The 16976-nt window shown below is 50.8% G+C and overlaps 1 protein-coding gene across 5 annotated transcripts in view; it reads left to right on the top strand.

Annotated features, from left to right (window-relative positions):
* LOC129864913 (WD repeat-containing and planar cell polarity effector protein fritz homolog) overlaps window positions 1-14093 on the top strand; it is a 114197-nt gene extending 100104 nt beyond the window's left edge. For all 5 annotated transcript variants that reach the window (XM_055937240.1, XM_055937231.1, XM_055937264.1 and 2 more), the window contains one exon: window positions 13818-14093. In XM_055937240.1, coding sequence (XP_055793215.1) covers window positions 13818-14078 — 261 coding nt within the window. In that variant the 3' untranslated portion in view covers window positions 14079-14093. The remainder of the gene's footprint in view (window positions 1-13817) is intronic.
* The last annotated feature ends 2883 nt before the right edge of the window (window positions 14094-16976 follow it).

Here is a 16976-nt window from a genome sequence, read left to right on the forward strand (position 1 = left end):
AGCCGTATGGTGAGACCTCTATACCAGCCGTATGGTGAGACCTCTATACCAGCCGTATCAGACCTCTATACCAGCCGTATGGTGAGACCTCTATACCAGCCGTATCAGACCTCTATACCAGCCGCATGGTGAGACCTCTATACCAGCCGTATGGTGAGACCACTATACCAGCCGTATGGCGAGACCTCTATACCAGCCGTATGGTGAGACCTCTACACCAGCCGTATGGTGAGACCACTATACCAGCCGTATCAGACCACTATACCAGCCGTATCAGACCTCTATACCAGCCGTATTAGACCTCTATACTAGCCGTATCAGACCTCTATACCAGCCGTATGGTGAGACCTCTATACCAGCCGTATCAGACCTCTATACTAGCCGTATCAGACCTCTATACCAGCCGTATGGTGGGACTTCTATACCAGCCGTATCAGACCTCTATACCAGCCGTATCAGACCTCTATACCAGCCGTATGGTGAGACCACTATACCAGCCGTATGGTGAGACCTCTATACCAGCCGTATCAGACCTCTATACCAGGCGTAGCAGACCTCTATACCAGCCGTATCAGACCTCTATACCAGCCGTATGGTGAGACCTCTATACCAGCCGTATCAGACCTCTATACCAGCCGTATCAGACCTCTATACCAGCCGTATGGTGAGACCTCTATACCAGCCGTATCAGACCTCTATACCAGCCGTATCAGACCTCTATACCAGCCGTATCAGACCTCTATACCAGCCGTATGGTGAGACCTCTATACCAGCCGTATGGTGAGACCTCTATACCAGCCGTATGGTGAGACCTCTATACCAGCCGTATGGTGAGACCTCTATACCAGCCGTATCAGACCTCTTTACCAGCCGTATGGTGAGACCTCTATACCAGCCGTATCAGACCTCTATACCAGCCGTATGGTGAGACCTCTATACCAGCCGTATGGTGAGACCACTATACCAGCCGTATGGCGAGACCTCTATACCAGCCGTATGGTGAGACCTCTATACCAGCCGTATGGTGAGACCACTATACCAGCCGTATCAGACCACTATACCAGCCGTATCAGACCTCTATACCAGGCGTAGCATACCTCTATACCAGCCGTATCAGACCTCTATACCAGCCGTATGGTGAGACCTCTATACCAGCCGTATCAGACCTCTATACCAGCCGTATCAGACCTCTATACCAGCCGTATGGTGAGACCTCTATACCAGCCGTATCAGACCTCTGTACCAGCCGTATCAGACCTCTATACCAGCCGTATGGTGAGACCTCTATACCAGCCGTATGGTGAGACCTCTATACCAGCCGTATGGTGAGACCTCTATACCAGCCGTATGGTGAGACCTCTATACCAGCCGTATCAGACCTCTATACCAGCCGTATGGTGAGACCTCTATACCAGCCGTATCAGACCTCTATACCAGCCGTATGGTGAGACCTCTATACCAGCCGTATGGTGAGACCACTATACCAGCCGTATGGCGAGACCTCTATACCAGCCGTATGGTGGGACCTCTATACCAGCCGTATCAGACCTCTATACCAGCCGTATCAGACCTCTATTCCAGCTGTATGGTGAGACCACTATACCAGCCGTATGGTGAGACCTCTATACCAGCCGTATCAGACCTCTATACCAGGCGTAGCAGACCTCTATACCAGCCGTATCAGACCTCTATACCAGCCGTATGGTGAGACCTCTATACCAGCCGTATCAGACCTCTATACCAGCCGTATCAGACCTCTATACCAGCCGTATGGTGAGACCTCTATACCAGCCGTATCAGACCTCTATACCAGCCGCATGGTGAGACCTCTATACCAGCCGTATGGTGAGACCACTATACCAGCCGTATGGCGAGACCTCTATACCAGCCGTATGGTGAGACCTCTATACCAGCCGTATGGTGAGACCACTATACCAGCCGTATCAGACCACTATACCAGCCGTATCAGACCTCTATACCAGCCGTATTAGACCTCTATACTAGCCGTATCAGACCTCTATACCAGCCGTATGGTGAGACCTCTATACCAGCCGTATCAGACCTCTATACTAGCCGTATCAGACCTCTATACCAGCCGTATGGTGGGACCTCTATACCAGCCGTATCAGACCTCTATACCAGCCGTATCAGACCTCTATACCAGCCGTATGGTGAGACCACTATACCAGCCGTATGGTGAGACCTCTATACCAGCCGTATCAGACCTCTATACCAGCCGTATCAGACCTCTATACCAGCCGTATCAGACCTCTATACCAGCCGTATGGTGAGACCTCTATACCAGCCGTATCAGACCTCTATACCAGCCGTATCAGACCTCTATACCAGCCGTATGGTGAGACCTCTATACCAGCCGTATCAGACCTCTATACCAGCCGTATCAGACCTCTATACCAGCCGTATCAGACCTCTATACCAGCCGTATGGTGAGACCTCTATACCAGCCGTATGGTGAGACCTCTATACCAGCCGTATGGTGAGACCTCTATACCAGCCGTATGGTGAGACCTCTATACCAGCCGTATCAGACCTCTATACCAGCCGTATGGTGAGACCTCTATACCAGCCGTATCAGACCTCTATACCAGCCGTATGGTGAGACCTCTATACCAGCCGTATGGTGAGACCACTATACCAGCCGTATGGCGAGACCTCTATACCAGCCGTATGGTGAGACCTCTATACCAGCCGTATGGTGAGACCACTATACCAGCCGTATCAGACCTCTATACCAGCCGTATCAGACCTCTATACCAGGCGTAGCATACCTCTATACCAGCCGTATCAGACCTCTATACCAGCCGTATGGTGAGACCTCTATACCAGCCGTATCAGACCTCTATACCAGCCGTATGGTGAGACCTCTATACCAGCCGTATCAGACCTCTATACCAGCCGTATGGTGAGACCTCTATACCAGCCGTATGGTGAGACCACTATACCAGCCGTATGGCGAGACCTCTATACCAGCCGTATGGTGAGACCTCTATACCAGCCGTATGGTGAGACCACTATACCAGCCGTATCAGACCACTATACCAGCCGTATCAGACCTCTATACCAGCCGTATCAGACCTCTATACCAGCCGTATCAGACCTCTATACCAGCCGTATGGTGAGACCTCTATACCAGCCGTATCAGACCTCTATACCAGCCGTATCAGACCTCTATACCAGCCGTATGGTGAGACCTCTATACCAGCCGTATCAGACCTCTATACCAGCCGTATCAGACCTCTATACCAGCCGTATGGTGAGACCACTATACCAGCCGTATGGTGAGACCTCTATACCAGCCGTATCAGACCTCTATACCAGCCGTATCAGACCTCTATACCAGCCGTATCAGACCTCTATACCAGCCGTATGGTGAGACCTCTATACCAGCCGTATCAGACCTCTATACCAGCCGTATCAGACCTCTATACCAGCCGTATGGTGAGACCTCTATACCAGCCGTATCAGACCTCTATACCAGCCGTATCAGACCTCTATACCAGCCGTATCAGACCTCTATACCAGCCGTATGGTGAGACCTCTATACCAGCCGTATGGTGAGACCTCTATACCAGCCGTATGGTGAGACCTCTATACCAGCCGTATGGTGAGACCTCTATACCAGCCGTATCAGACCTCTATACCAGCCGTATGGTGAGACCTCTATACCAGCCGTATCAGACCTCTATACCAGCCGTATGGTGAGACCTCTATACCAGCCGTATGGTGAGACCACTATACCAGCCGTATGGCGAGACCTCTATACCAGCCGTATGGTGAGACCTCTACACCAGCCGTATGGTGAGACCACTATACCAGCCGTATCAGACCTCTATACCAGCCGTATCAGACCTCTATACCAGCCGTATCAGACCTCTATACCAGCCGTATCAGACCTCTATACCAGCCGTATGGTGAGACCTCTATACCAGCCGTATCAGACCTCTATACCAGCCGTATCAGACCTCTATACCAGCCGTATGGTGAGACCTCTATACCAGCCGTATCAGACCTCTATACCAGCCGTATCAGACCTCTATACCAGCCGTATGGTGAGACCTCTATACCAGCCGTATGGTGAGACCTCTATACCAGCCGTATGGTGAGACCTCTATACCAGCCGTATGGTGAGACCTCTATACCAGCCGTATGGTGAGACCACTATACCAGCCGTATGGTGAGACCTCTATACCAGCCGTATGGTGAGACCACTATACCAGCCGTATCAGACCTCTATACCAGCCGTATCAGACCTCTATACCAGGCGTAGCATACCTCTATACCAGCCGTATCAGACCTCTATACCAGCCGTATGGTGAGACCTCTATACCAGCCGTATCAGACCTCTATACCAGCCGTATGGTGAGACCTCTATACCAGCCGTATCAGACCTCTATACCAGCCGCATGGTGAGACCTCTATACCAGCCGTATGGTGAGACCACTATACCAGCCGTATGGCGAGACCTCTATACCAGCCGTATGGTGAGACCTCTATACCAGCCGTATGGTGAGACCACTATACCAGCCGTATCAGACCCTATACCAGCCGTATCAGACCTCTATACCAGCCGTATAGACCTCTATACCAGCCGTATCAGACCTCTATACCAGCCGTATGGTGAGACCTCTATACCAGCCGTATCAGACCTCTATACCAGCCGTATCAGACCTCTATACCAGCCGTATGGTGGACCTCTATACCAGCCGTATCAGACCTCTATACCAGCCGTATCAGACCTCTATACCAGCCGTATGGTGAGACCACTATACCAGCCGTATGGTGAGACCTCTATACCAGCCGTATCAGACCTCTATACCAGCGTACAGACCTCTATACCAGCCGTATCAGACCTCTATACCAGCCGTATGGTGAGACCTCTATACCAGCCGTATCAGACCTCTATACCAGCCGTATCAGACCTCTATACCAGCCGTATGGTGAGACCTCTATACCAGCCGTATCAGACCTCTATACCAGCCGTATCAGACCTCTATACCAGCCGTATCAGACCTCTATACCAGCCGTATGGTGAGACCTCTATACCAGCCGTATGGTGAGACCTCTATACCAGCCGTATGGTGAGACCTCTATACCAGCCGTATGGTGAGACCTCTATACCAGCCGTATCAGACCTCTATACCAGCCGTATGGTGAGACCTCTATACCAGCCGTATCAGACCTCTATACCAGCCGTATGGTGAGACCTCTATACCAGCCGTATGGTGAGACCACTATACCAGCCGTATGGCGAGACCTCTATACCAGCCGTATGGTGAGACCTCTAAACCAGCCGTATGGTGAGACCACTATACCAGCCGTATCAGACCACTATACCAGCCGTATCAGACCTCTATACCAGGCGTAGCAGACCTCTATACCAGCCGTATCAGACCTCTATACCAGCCGTATGGTGAGACCTCTATACCAGCCGTATCAGACCTCTATACCAGCCGTATCAGACCTCTATACCAGCCGTATGGTGAGACCTCTATACCAGCCGTATCAGACCTCTATACCAGCCGTATCAGACCTCTATACCAGCCGTATGGTGAGACCTCTATACCAGCCGTATGGTGAGACCTCTATACCAGCCGTATGGTGAGACCTCTATACCAGCCGTATGGTGAGACCTCTATACCAGCCGTATCAGACCTCTATACCAGCCGTATGGTGAGACCTCTATACCAGCCGTATCAGACCTCTATACCAGCCGTATGGTGAGACCTCTATACCAGCCGTATGGTGAGACCACTATACCAGCCGTATGGCGAGACCTCTATACCAGCCGTATGGTGAGACCTCTATACCAGCCGTATCAGACCTCTATACCAGCCGTATCAGACCTCTATACCAGCCGTATGGTGAGACCACTATACCAGCCGTATGGTGAGACCTCTATACCAGCCGTATCAGACCTCTATACCAGGCGTAGCAGACCTCTATACCAGCCGTATCAGACCTCTATACCAGCCGTATGGTGAGACCTCTATACCAGCCGTATCAGACCTCTATACCAGCCGTATCAGACCTCTATACCAGCCGTATGGTGAGACCTCTATACCAGCCGTATCAGACCTCTATACCAGCCGTATCAGACCTCTATACCAGCCGTATCAGACCTCTATACCAGCCGTATGGTGAGACCACTATACCAGCCGTATGGTGAGACCTCTATACCAGCCGTATGGTGAGACCTCTATACCAGCCGTATGGTGAGACCTCTATACCAGCCGTATGGTGAGACCTCTATACCAGCCGTATCAGACCTCTATACCAGCCGTATGGTGAGACCTCTATACCAGCCGTATGGTGAGACCACTATACCAGCCGTATGGCGAGACCTCTATACCAGCCGTATGGTGAGACCTCTACACCAGCCGTATGGTGAGACCTCTATACCAGCCGTATGGTGAGACCTCTATACCAGCCGTATCAGACCTCTATTCCAGCTGTATGGTGAGACCACTATACCAGCCGTATGGTGAGACCTCTATACCAGCCGTATCAGACCTCTATACCAGGCGTAGCAGACCTCTATACCAGCCGTATCAGACCTCTATACCAGCCGTATCAGACCTCTATACCAGCCCTATCAGACCTCTATACCAGCCGTATGTTGAGACCTCTATACCAGCCGTATGGTGAGACCTGTATACCAGCCGTATGGTGAGACCTCTATACCAGCCGTATGGTGAGACCTCTATACCAGCCGTATCAGACCTCTATACCAGCCGTATGGTGAGACCTCTATACCAGCCGTATGGTGAGACCACTATACCAGCCGTATGGTGAGACCTCTATACCAGCCGTATGGTGAGACCTCTATACCAGCCGTATGGTGAGACCTCTATACCAGCCGTATCAGACCTCTATACCAGCCGTATCAGACCTCTATACCAGCCGTATCAGACCTCTATACCAGCCGTATCAGACCTCTATACCAGCCGTATGGTGGGACCTCTATACCAGCCGTATCAGACCTCTATACCAGCCGTATCAGACCTCTATACCAGCCGTATGGTGAGACCACTATACCAGCCGTATGGTGAGACCTCTATACCAGCCGTATCAGACCTCTATACCAGCCGTATCAGACCTCTATACCAGCCGTATCAGACCTCTATACCAGCCGTATGGTGAGACCTCTATACCAGCCGTATCAGACCTCTATACCAGCCGTATCAGACCTCTATACCAGCCGTATGGTGAGACCTCTATACCAGCCGTATCAGACCTCTATACCAGCCGTATCAGACCTCTATACCAGCCGTATCAGACCTCTATACCAGCCGTATGGTGAGACCTCTATACCAGCCGTATCAGACCTCTATACCAGCCGTATGGTGAGACCTCTATACCAGCCGTATGGTGAGACCTCTATACCAGCCGTATCAGACCTCTATACCAGCCGTATCAGACCTCTATACCAGCCGTATGGTGAGACCTCTATACCAGCCGTATCACATCTCTATACCAGCCGTATGGTGAGACCTCTATACCAGCCGTATGGTGAGACCACTATACAAGCCGTATGGTGAGACCTCTATACCAGCCGTATGGTGAGACCTCTATACCAGCTGTATCAGACCTCTATACCAGCCGTATGGTGAGACCTCTATACCAGCCGTATGGTGAGACCAGCCGTATCAGACCTCTATACCAGCCGTATGGTGAGACCTCTATACCAGCCGTATGGTGAGACCTCTATACCAGCAGTATCAGACCTCTATACCAGCCGTATCAGACCTCTATACCAGCCGTATGGTGAGACCTCTATACCAGCCGTATGGTGAGACCTCTATACCAGCAGTATCAGACCTCTATACCAGCCGTATGGTGAGACCACTATACCAGCCGTATGGTGAGACCTCTATACCAGCAGTATCAGACCTCTATACCAGCCGTATGGTGAGACCACTATACCACCCGTATGGTGAGACCTCTATACCAGCAGTATCAGACCTCTATACCAGCCGTATGGTGAGACCACTATACCAGCCGTATCAGACCTCTATACCAGCCGTATGGTGAGACCACTATACCAGCCGTATGGTGAGACCTCTATACCAGCCGTATTAAAGTCATTGATCCGTCTACCCCTACATTATGGATGTGGTGCTGTTTAAAGTCGTTGGTCCGTCTACCCCTACATTAATAATGTGGTGCTGTTTAAAGTCGTTGGTCCTTCTACCCCTACATTATTAATGTGGTGATGTTTAAAGTAATTGGTCTGTCTACCCCTACATTATGAATGTGGTGCTCTTTAAAGTTGTTGGTCCGTCTACCCCTACATTATTAATGTGGTGCTGTTTAAAGTCATTGGTCCTTCTACCCCTACATTATTAATGTGGTGCTGTTTAAAGTCGTTGGTCCGTCTACCCCTACATTATTAATGTGGTGCTGTTTAAAGTCGTTGGTCCGTCTACCCCTACATTATTATTGTGGTGCTGTTTAAAGTCGTTGGTCCGTCTACCCCTACATTATTAATGTGGTGCTGTTTAAAGTCGTTGGTCCGTCTACCCCTACATTATTATTGTGGTGCTGTTTAAAGTCGTTGGTCCGTCTACCCCTACATCCCCTCACAAGCCCACACCAGTCCCCTCACACGCCCACACTGGTCCCCTCACACGCCCACACCGGTCCCCTCACACGCCCACACCGGTCCCCTCACGCGCCCACACCGGTCCCCTCACAAGCCCACACCGGTCCCCTCACACGCCCACACCGGTCCCCTCACACGCCCACACCTGTCCGCTCACAAGCCCACACCGGTCCCCTCACACGCCCACACCGGTCCCCTCACGCGCCCACACCGGTCCCCTCACGCGCCCACACCGGTCCCCTCACACGCCCACACCGGTCCCCTCACGCGCCCACACCGGTCCCCTCACGCGCCCACACCGGTCCGCTCACAAGCCCACACCGGTCCCCTCACGCGCCCACACCGGTCCCCTCACAAGCCCACACCGGTCCCCTCACACGCCCACACCGGTCCCCTCACACGCCCACACCGGTCCCCTCACAAGCCCACACCGGTCCGCTCACAAGCCCACACCGGTCCCCTCACACGCCCACACCGGTCCCCTCACACGCCCACACCGGTCCCCTCACACGCCCACACCGGTCCGCTCACAAGCCCACACCGGTCCCCTCACACGCCCACACCGGTCCGCTCACAAGCCCACACCGGTCCCCTCACACGCCCACACCGGTCCCCTCACGCGCCCACACCGGTCCCCTCATGCGCCCACACCGGTCCCCTCACGCGCCCACACCGGTCCCCTCACGCGCCCACACCGGTCCCCTCACGCGCCCACACCGGTCCCCTCACGCGCCCACACCGGTCCGCTCACAAGCCCACACCGGTCCCCTCACGCGCCCACACCGGTCCCCTCACAAGCCCACACCGGTCCCCTCACGCGCCCACACCGGTCCCCTCACGCGCCCACACCGGTCCCCTCACGCGCCCACACCGGTCCCCTCACGCGCCCACACCGGTCCCCTCACGCGCCCACACCGGTCCCCTCACGCGCCCACACCGGTCCCCTCACACGCCCACACCGGTCCCCTCACACGCCCACACCGGTCCGCTCACAAGCCCACACCGGTCCCCTCACACGCCCACACCGGTCCGCTCACAAGCCCACACCGGTCCCCTCACAAGCCCACACCGGTCCCCTCACAAGCCCACACCGGTCCCCTCACACGCCCACACCGGTCCCCTCACACGCCCACACCGGTCCCCTCACAAGCCCACACCGAGCCCCAATGAGACGGACAGGTGACATTGCAGGTATGGTAGTGTGGTCCATGTCTCTATGTTCCTCAGATCATTGTCTGAGCCATTTCAAATAGTCTTTCATTGAGCTTTATCTGTTGCCCTGAACACACAATGGAGGTACCAACAGAGTCAGCAGCTCTATTCATACATGCATACGCACACTAGACTAGACTATTCACTACACTAGTGACAGTCACAGCACGGGAATATAGGCATGGGAATATAGGGATGGAGGAGAGAGAGAAGAGAGGTATAGAGGGAGGGAGGGAGGGAGGAGAGAGAGAAGAGAGGTATAGAGGGAGGGAGGGAGGGAGGCAGGGAGGGAGAGAGGGAAGGGAGGGAGGGAAGGGAGGGAGGGAGGGAGGGAGGGAGGGAGGGAAGAGAGGTATAGAGGGAGGGAGGAGAGAGAAGAGGGGATAGAGGGATGGAGGGGATAGAGAAGAGGGGATAGAGGGATGGAGGGAGGGAGGGAGGGAGAAGAGAGAGAAGAGGGGATAGAGGGAGGGAGGGAGGGAGGGAGGAAGGGAGGAAGGGAGGGAGGGAGAAGAGGGGAGGGAGGGAGAGAGGGAGAGAGAAGAGGGAGGGAGGGAAGGAGAAGAGAGAGAAGAGGGGATAGAGGGATGGAGGGGAGAGAAGAGGGGATAGAGGGATGGAGGGGAGAGAGAAGAGAGGTATAGAGGGAGGGAGGGAGGGAGGGAGGGAGGGAGGGAGGGAGGGAGGGATGAGAGAGAGAAGAGGGTATAGAGGGAGGGAGGAGAGAGAGAAGAGAGATAGGGAGGGAGGGAGGAGAGAGAAGAGGGGGGATATAGGGTTGGAGGGGAGAGAGAAGAGGGGTATAGAGGAAGGGAGGGAGGAGAGAGAGAAGAGAGGTATAGAGGGAGGGAGGAGAGAGAAGAGGGGATAGAGGGATGGAGGGGAGAGAAGGGGGAGGGAGGGAGGAGAGAGAAGAGGGGATAGAGGGAGGGAGGGAGTGAGGGAGGAGAGAGAAGAGGAAATAAGGATGGAGGAGAGAGAGAAGAGGGAATATATATATGGAGGAGAGAGAGAGAGAAGAGGGGAATGGAGGAGAGAGGAGAGGGGATATTGGGATTTAGGAGAGAGGGAAGAGGGGGATATAGGAATGGAGGAGAGAGAGAAGAGGGGGATATAGAAATGGAGGAGAGAGAGGAGAGGGGATATTAGGATTGAGGAGAGAGAGAAGAGGGGGATATAGGAATGGAGGAGAGAGAGGAGAGGGGATGTAGGGAGGGACTGGTGTATGTGAAGAATGAATAAATAAACAAATAAATGGATGTATTAACAACACATATCTCTTAACCCCCTTCCCTCCATCCTCTGTCCTCCATTTTGTGTCTCTGTCTCCTTCCTCCACCCTTTTTCTTTCCTCCTTGCTTTCCCATCTTTTTTTCTTTTTGGTGTTTGCTGGTCAGCAATAATCAAAACCACTTTCTGGGGGATTAGTTAGCAGCCTCTTTTTCTAGTTTAGCTCAGTGGACCAGGGCTGGGCTGTACCATCCAGGGGACCAGGGCTGGGCTGTACCATCCAGTGGGGCTAGGGGGTAGGGGAGGGGGGGGGGGTCAGGGGAGGGGATCCCCTTATCAGGCCCCTGCTTCTGGAGCCAGACGTACGGCAGGAGCGATTGCTTTCAGAGCCCCCCTGTCCCGCCCCGCATGGCCCTCCCGTGCCCCAACAAAAGCCTGCTAGTAATGTGATAATGGCAGCGTTAGCAGTTAGCTTAGCGCCGCCGCGTAGCGCTAAGGACTGTAGCGGGTGCGGGAGGGGCGGTGTGCATGACCAAGAAGTCTCATCCAAATAAATGGATGATCTTTGTTGTGACTGAAATCACACTTGGCTTCGAATGTTTTAAAAAAACGGGGGGTTTGATACGTCAGGGGTAAGAAAGGGTCTTTGATGATGTGACTTGTGTCGTCTGTATTCTACAACATTTGGGAGGGAGAGAGAAAGAGGGAGGGAATGAGAGGGAGGGGGGATGAGAGAGGGGAAAATGCAGGAGGGAGAGGGACAAGGATGGAAGGAGAATGAAAGAGGGAAAAAGAGAGGGAGGGAGGGAGAGAGAATGAGAGAGAGAGAAAAAGACAGGGATAGAGAGAGAAACAGACAAGAATGGAGAGAGAATGAGAGAAAAAGAGAGACGGAGGGAGGGGGAAGAAAGAGATGATGGTTTCTAGTGGCCTGACGTTAGCTGTCTCTTCACCTCCCCTCTCAACAGTCAACATCCTAGGGAAAGAAATCTTAGTAACACAGTGTGTAGTAACAGTGTGTAGTAACAGTGTGTAGTAACAGTGTGTAGTAACAGTGTGTAGTAACAGTGTGTAGTAACAGTGTGTAGTAACAGTGTGTAGTAACAGTGTGTAGTAACTGTGTGTGTAGTAACAGTGTGTGTAGTAACAGTGTGTGTAGTAACAGTGTGTGTAGTAACAGTGTGTGTAGTAACAGTGTGTAGTAACAGTGTGTAGTAACAGTGTGTAGTAACAGTGTGTAGTAACTGTGTGTAGTAACAGTGTGTAGTAACAGTGTGTAGTAACTGTGTGTAGTAACTGTGTGTGTAGTAACAGTGTGTAGTAACGTGTGTGTAGTAACAGTGTGTGTAGTAACAGTGTGTGTAGTAACAGTGTGTATAGTAACAGTGTGTAGTAACAGTGTGTATAGTAACAGTGTATAGTAACAGTGTGTGTAGTAACAGTGTGTAGTAACAGTGTGTATAGTAACAGTGTGTAGTAACAGTGTGTATAGTAACAGTGTGTAGTAACAGTGTGTAGTAACAGTGTGTAGTAACAGTGTGTATAGTAACAGTGTGTAGTAACAGTGTGTAGTAACAGTGTGTAGTAACAGTGTGTAGTAACAGTGTGTGTAGTAACAGTGTGTGTAGTAACAGTGTGTGTAGTAACAGTGTGTGTAGTAACAGCGTGTAGTAACTGTGTGTGTAGTAACAGTGTGTAGTAACAGTGTGTAGTAACAGTGTGTAGTAACAGTGTGTAGTAACAGTGTGTAGTAACAGTGTGTGTAGTAACAGTGTGTGTAGTAACAGTGTGTGTAGTAACAGTGTGTGTAGTAACAGTGTGTAGTAACAGTGTGTGTAGTAACTGTGTGTGTAGTAACTGTGTGTGTAGTAACTGCGTGTGTAGTAACAGCGTGTGTAGTAACTGCGTGTATAGTAACTGCGTGTATAGTAACTGCGTGTATAGTAACTGTGTGTATAGTAACTGTGTGTATAGTAACTGTGTGTATAGTAACTGTGTGTATAGTAACTGTGTGTAGTAACAGTGTGTAGTAACAGTGTGTAGTAACAGTGTGTAGTAACAGTGTGTAGTAACAGTGTGTAGTAACAGTGTGTGTAGGGTAACAGTGTGTGTAGGGTAACAGTGTGTGTAGTAACAGTGTGTGTAGTAACAGTGTGTGTAGTAACAGTGTGTGTAGTAACAGTGTGTGTAGTAACAGTGTGTGTAGTAACAGTGTGTGTAGTAACAGTGTGTGTAGTAACAGTGTGTGTAGTAACAGTGTGTAGTAACAGTGTGTATAGTAACAGTGTGTATAGTAACAGTGTGTAGTAACAGTGTGTGTAGGGTAACAGTGTGTGTAGGGTAACAGTGTGTGTAGGGTAACAGTGTGTGTAGTAACAGTGTGTAGTAACAGTGTGTATAGTAACAGTGTGTATAGTAACAGTGTGTAGTAACAGTGTGTAGTAACAGTGTGTAGTAACAGTGTGTAGTAACTGTGTGTGTAGTAACAGTGTGTGGTAACAGTGTGTGTAGTAACTGTGTGTGTAGTAACAGTGTGTAGTAACAGTGTGTAGTAACAGTGTGTGTAGTAACAGTGTGTAGTAACTGTGTGTAGTAACAGTGTGTAGTAACTGTGTGTAGTAACTGTGTGTGGGGTAACAGTGTGTAGTAACAGTGTGTAGTAACTGTGTGTAGTAACAGTGTGTGTGGTAACAGTGTGTGGGGTAACAGTGTGTGGGGTAACAGTGTGTGTAGTAACAGTGTCTCTCTCTAGGTGGCGTGTGTGGAGGTGCGTGGCCCCCCAGGGCGCAGGCAGGGCAGGCGTGTGGATCTGAACTGTCTCCAGGACGTAGCAGTGTGTTGGTGGTCCCTGGCTAACACTAATGAGGAACTGTGGCCCTGGAACCCGAGCCACACACACACTGAGAGGGACAACCTAGTGTTACTGAGCTGCTCCGGTGCCGAGGGCCTCAAGGTTAACACACACACACACACACACACACACACCTCGTATGTATTTACACATTGCAGCTAATGTCACCTTTTACTTCAGGGTGTTTTCGTGCATCTCTGTTTTAGCGTTTAGAAATGAAAGCCCTTTATGCATCTTGTCCGTCCGTTTGAAGACTGAAGTTACAGTGTGTTCAAGTAGTCAAACGTTTAGTATTCAGGGGACGAGGAGAGAGGAGGGAAGAAACACCTGTATCAACCATATAGCATTACTGGCATTACCTCTGGCATTACCTCTTCTATAATAACACATTACCTCTTCTATAATAACACATTACCTCATCTATAATAACACATTACCTCTTCTATAATAACACATTACCTCATCTATAATAACACATTACCTCTTCCATAATAACACATTACCTCATCTATAATAACACATAACCTCTTCTATAATAACACATAACCTCTTCTATAATAACACATAACCTCTTCTATAATAACACATTACCTCTTCTATAATAACACATACCCCCTTCTATAATAACACATTACCTCTTCTATAATAACACATTACCTCATCTATAATAACACATAACCTCTTCTATAATAACACATTACCTCTTCTATAATAACACATTACCTCTTCAATAATACCACACATTACCTCATCTATAATAACACATTACCTCTTCTATAATAACACATTACCTCTTCAATAATACCACACATTACCTCATCTATAATAACACACATTACCTCTTCTATAAAAACACACACATTACCTCTTCTATAATAACACACATTACCTCTTCAATAATAGCACACATTACCTCATCTATAATAACACATTACCTCATCTATAATAACACATTACCTCTTCAATAATACCACACATTACCTCATCTATAATAACACATTACCTCTTCTATAATAACACATTACCTCTTCTATAAAACACACATTACCTCTTCTATAATAACACACATTACCTCTTCTATAAAAACACACATTACCTCTTCTATAATAACACACATTACCTCTTCTATAAAAACACACACATTACCTCTTCTATAATAACACACATTACCTCTTATATAATAACACACAGTACCTCTTCTATAATAACACATTACCTCTTCAATAATACAGGGGCCTTTTAATGATAAAGAAGAGATGCTTCAGTGGTCAGGGTTAAAGGCCCTCCCTCTCCCCCCTCTCTCTCTCTCTTTCTCCCCCTCCCTCCCACTCACCCTCTCTTATTTGGTATTTTCCTCTCTCTTCCCCCCTCCCTCCCACTCGCCCTCTCTCTCTCTCTACCCCTCTCTCTCTCTCTCTCTCTCCCCCTTCTCTCTCTCCCCCCTCTCTCGCTCTCCCTCCCTACATCTCTCTTGTTCTGTCTTTCCTTCTCTCTTTCCCCTTCTCTCTCTCGCCCCTCCTCTCTCTCTCTCTCTCTCTCACTCTCGGTCTCGCTCTCTCTCTATCTTTGTTGTCTGTCATCTTTTCTCTCCTTCCATCTCTCTCTCTCAGAATAATTCTTCCACACAGTCACTCTGTGTCTGTGTGTGCGTATCTGTGTGTGTGTGTGTGTGTGGATAGGATTTGTGAATGGTGAATTAGCCATCTCAAGGGTGGCGTCTTCCAGTATGTTCTACTGCATCTCCTAAAACAAGGGGAACTAACTAAGCAGGTGATGTCTTTACGGTGGTCGTGTGTATGAGCCTGTCTGCTTCCACCTCTCAGCCCCTGTGTGTGTGTTTCACCTTCCAGACCCTTTGTGTGTGTGTGTGTGTGTGTGTGTCTGTGTGTTTCGTCTCGCAGCCCCTTTGTGCGTGTGTGTTTCACCTCCCAGCCCCTGTGTGTGTGTGTGTGTGTGTGTGTGTGTGTGTGTGTGTGTGTGTGTGTGTGTGTGTGTGTGTGTGTGTGTGTGTGTGTGTGTGTGTGTGTGTGTGTGTTTCACCTCCCAGCTCCTGTGATAACCCTATCTGTGACCTGTTTCCCAGGCAACATGCGTAGGAATAACATACTGTCGCCAAAAAGCAGACGGAGAAACCCAAATTACCGAACGAACACGGCTTAAGCCCTCGTACCTCTGTAAGCGTATGTAAATACGCTCCGGCGTAGAGAAGACAGGGAAGAAGAGCATTACCAATCACATGAAAACAAACTGCTGAAGAACAGGCAAGGAGAGGACAAAACGGAATATTGAAATCATCAAAGCAGATGCTGTCGTGGGCTTTTCTTCTTGTTCTGGAACGTTCTCTGCTCTGGTTTATCACACTCCTTCACCTAGTTATTTTATTTATTTCCCTCCTCCCTCCTCCCTCCCTCCCTCCTCCTCCCTCCTCTCCCCTCCTCTCCCCTCCTCCCTCCCTCCTCTCCCCTCCTCCCTCCTCCCTCCCTCCTCTCCCCTCCCTCCTCCCTCCCTCCTCTCCCCTCCTCCCTCCTCCCTCCCTCCTCTCCCGTCCCTCCTCCCTCCCTCCTCTCCCTCCTCCCTCCCTCCTCTCCCGTCCCTCCTCCCTCCCTCCTCTCCCCTCCTCCCTCCTCCCTCCCTCCTCTCCCCTCCTCCTCCCTCCCTCCTCTCCCCTCCTCCCTCCCTCCTCCTGGTTTATCACACTCCTCCTTCACCTAGTTATTTTATTTATTTCCCTCGTCCCTCTCTCCTCCCTCTCCTCTCCCCCTTTCCTCCCTCTCCTCTCCCCCCTCACCTTCTCCTCTCTCCTCCCCTTCTCATCTCTCCTCCCTCCTCCCTCCTCCTCCTCTCCTCCTCTCCCCCTCCCTCTCTAATCCCTCCTCCCTGCATCCCTCCTACCCTCTCCTCCCTCCCCCTTCCCTCCTCCCCCCCTCCATCCTCCTCCTCTCCTGCCTCCCCTTCTCCTCCCTCCTCCCTCTCCTCTTTCTCACTCTCCTCCCTCTCCTCTTTACACCCTCTCCTCTCTCCTCCTCTCCTCTCTCCCCCTCTCCCCCCCCCTCCTCTGCC

The sequence above is a fragment of the Salvelinus fontinalis genome, chromosome 1 (assembly GCF_029448725.1).
Source record: "Salvelinus fontinalis isolate EN_2023a chromosome 1, ASM2944872v1, whole genome shotgun sequence".
In the NCBI taxonomy this organism is placed as follows: domain Eukaryota; kingdom Metazoa; phylum Chordata; class Actinopteri; order Salmoniformes; family Salmonidae; genus Salvelinus; species Salvelinus fontinalis.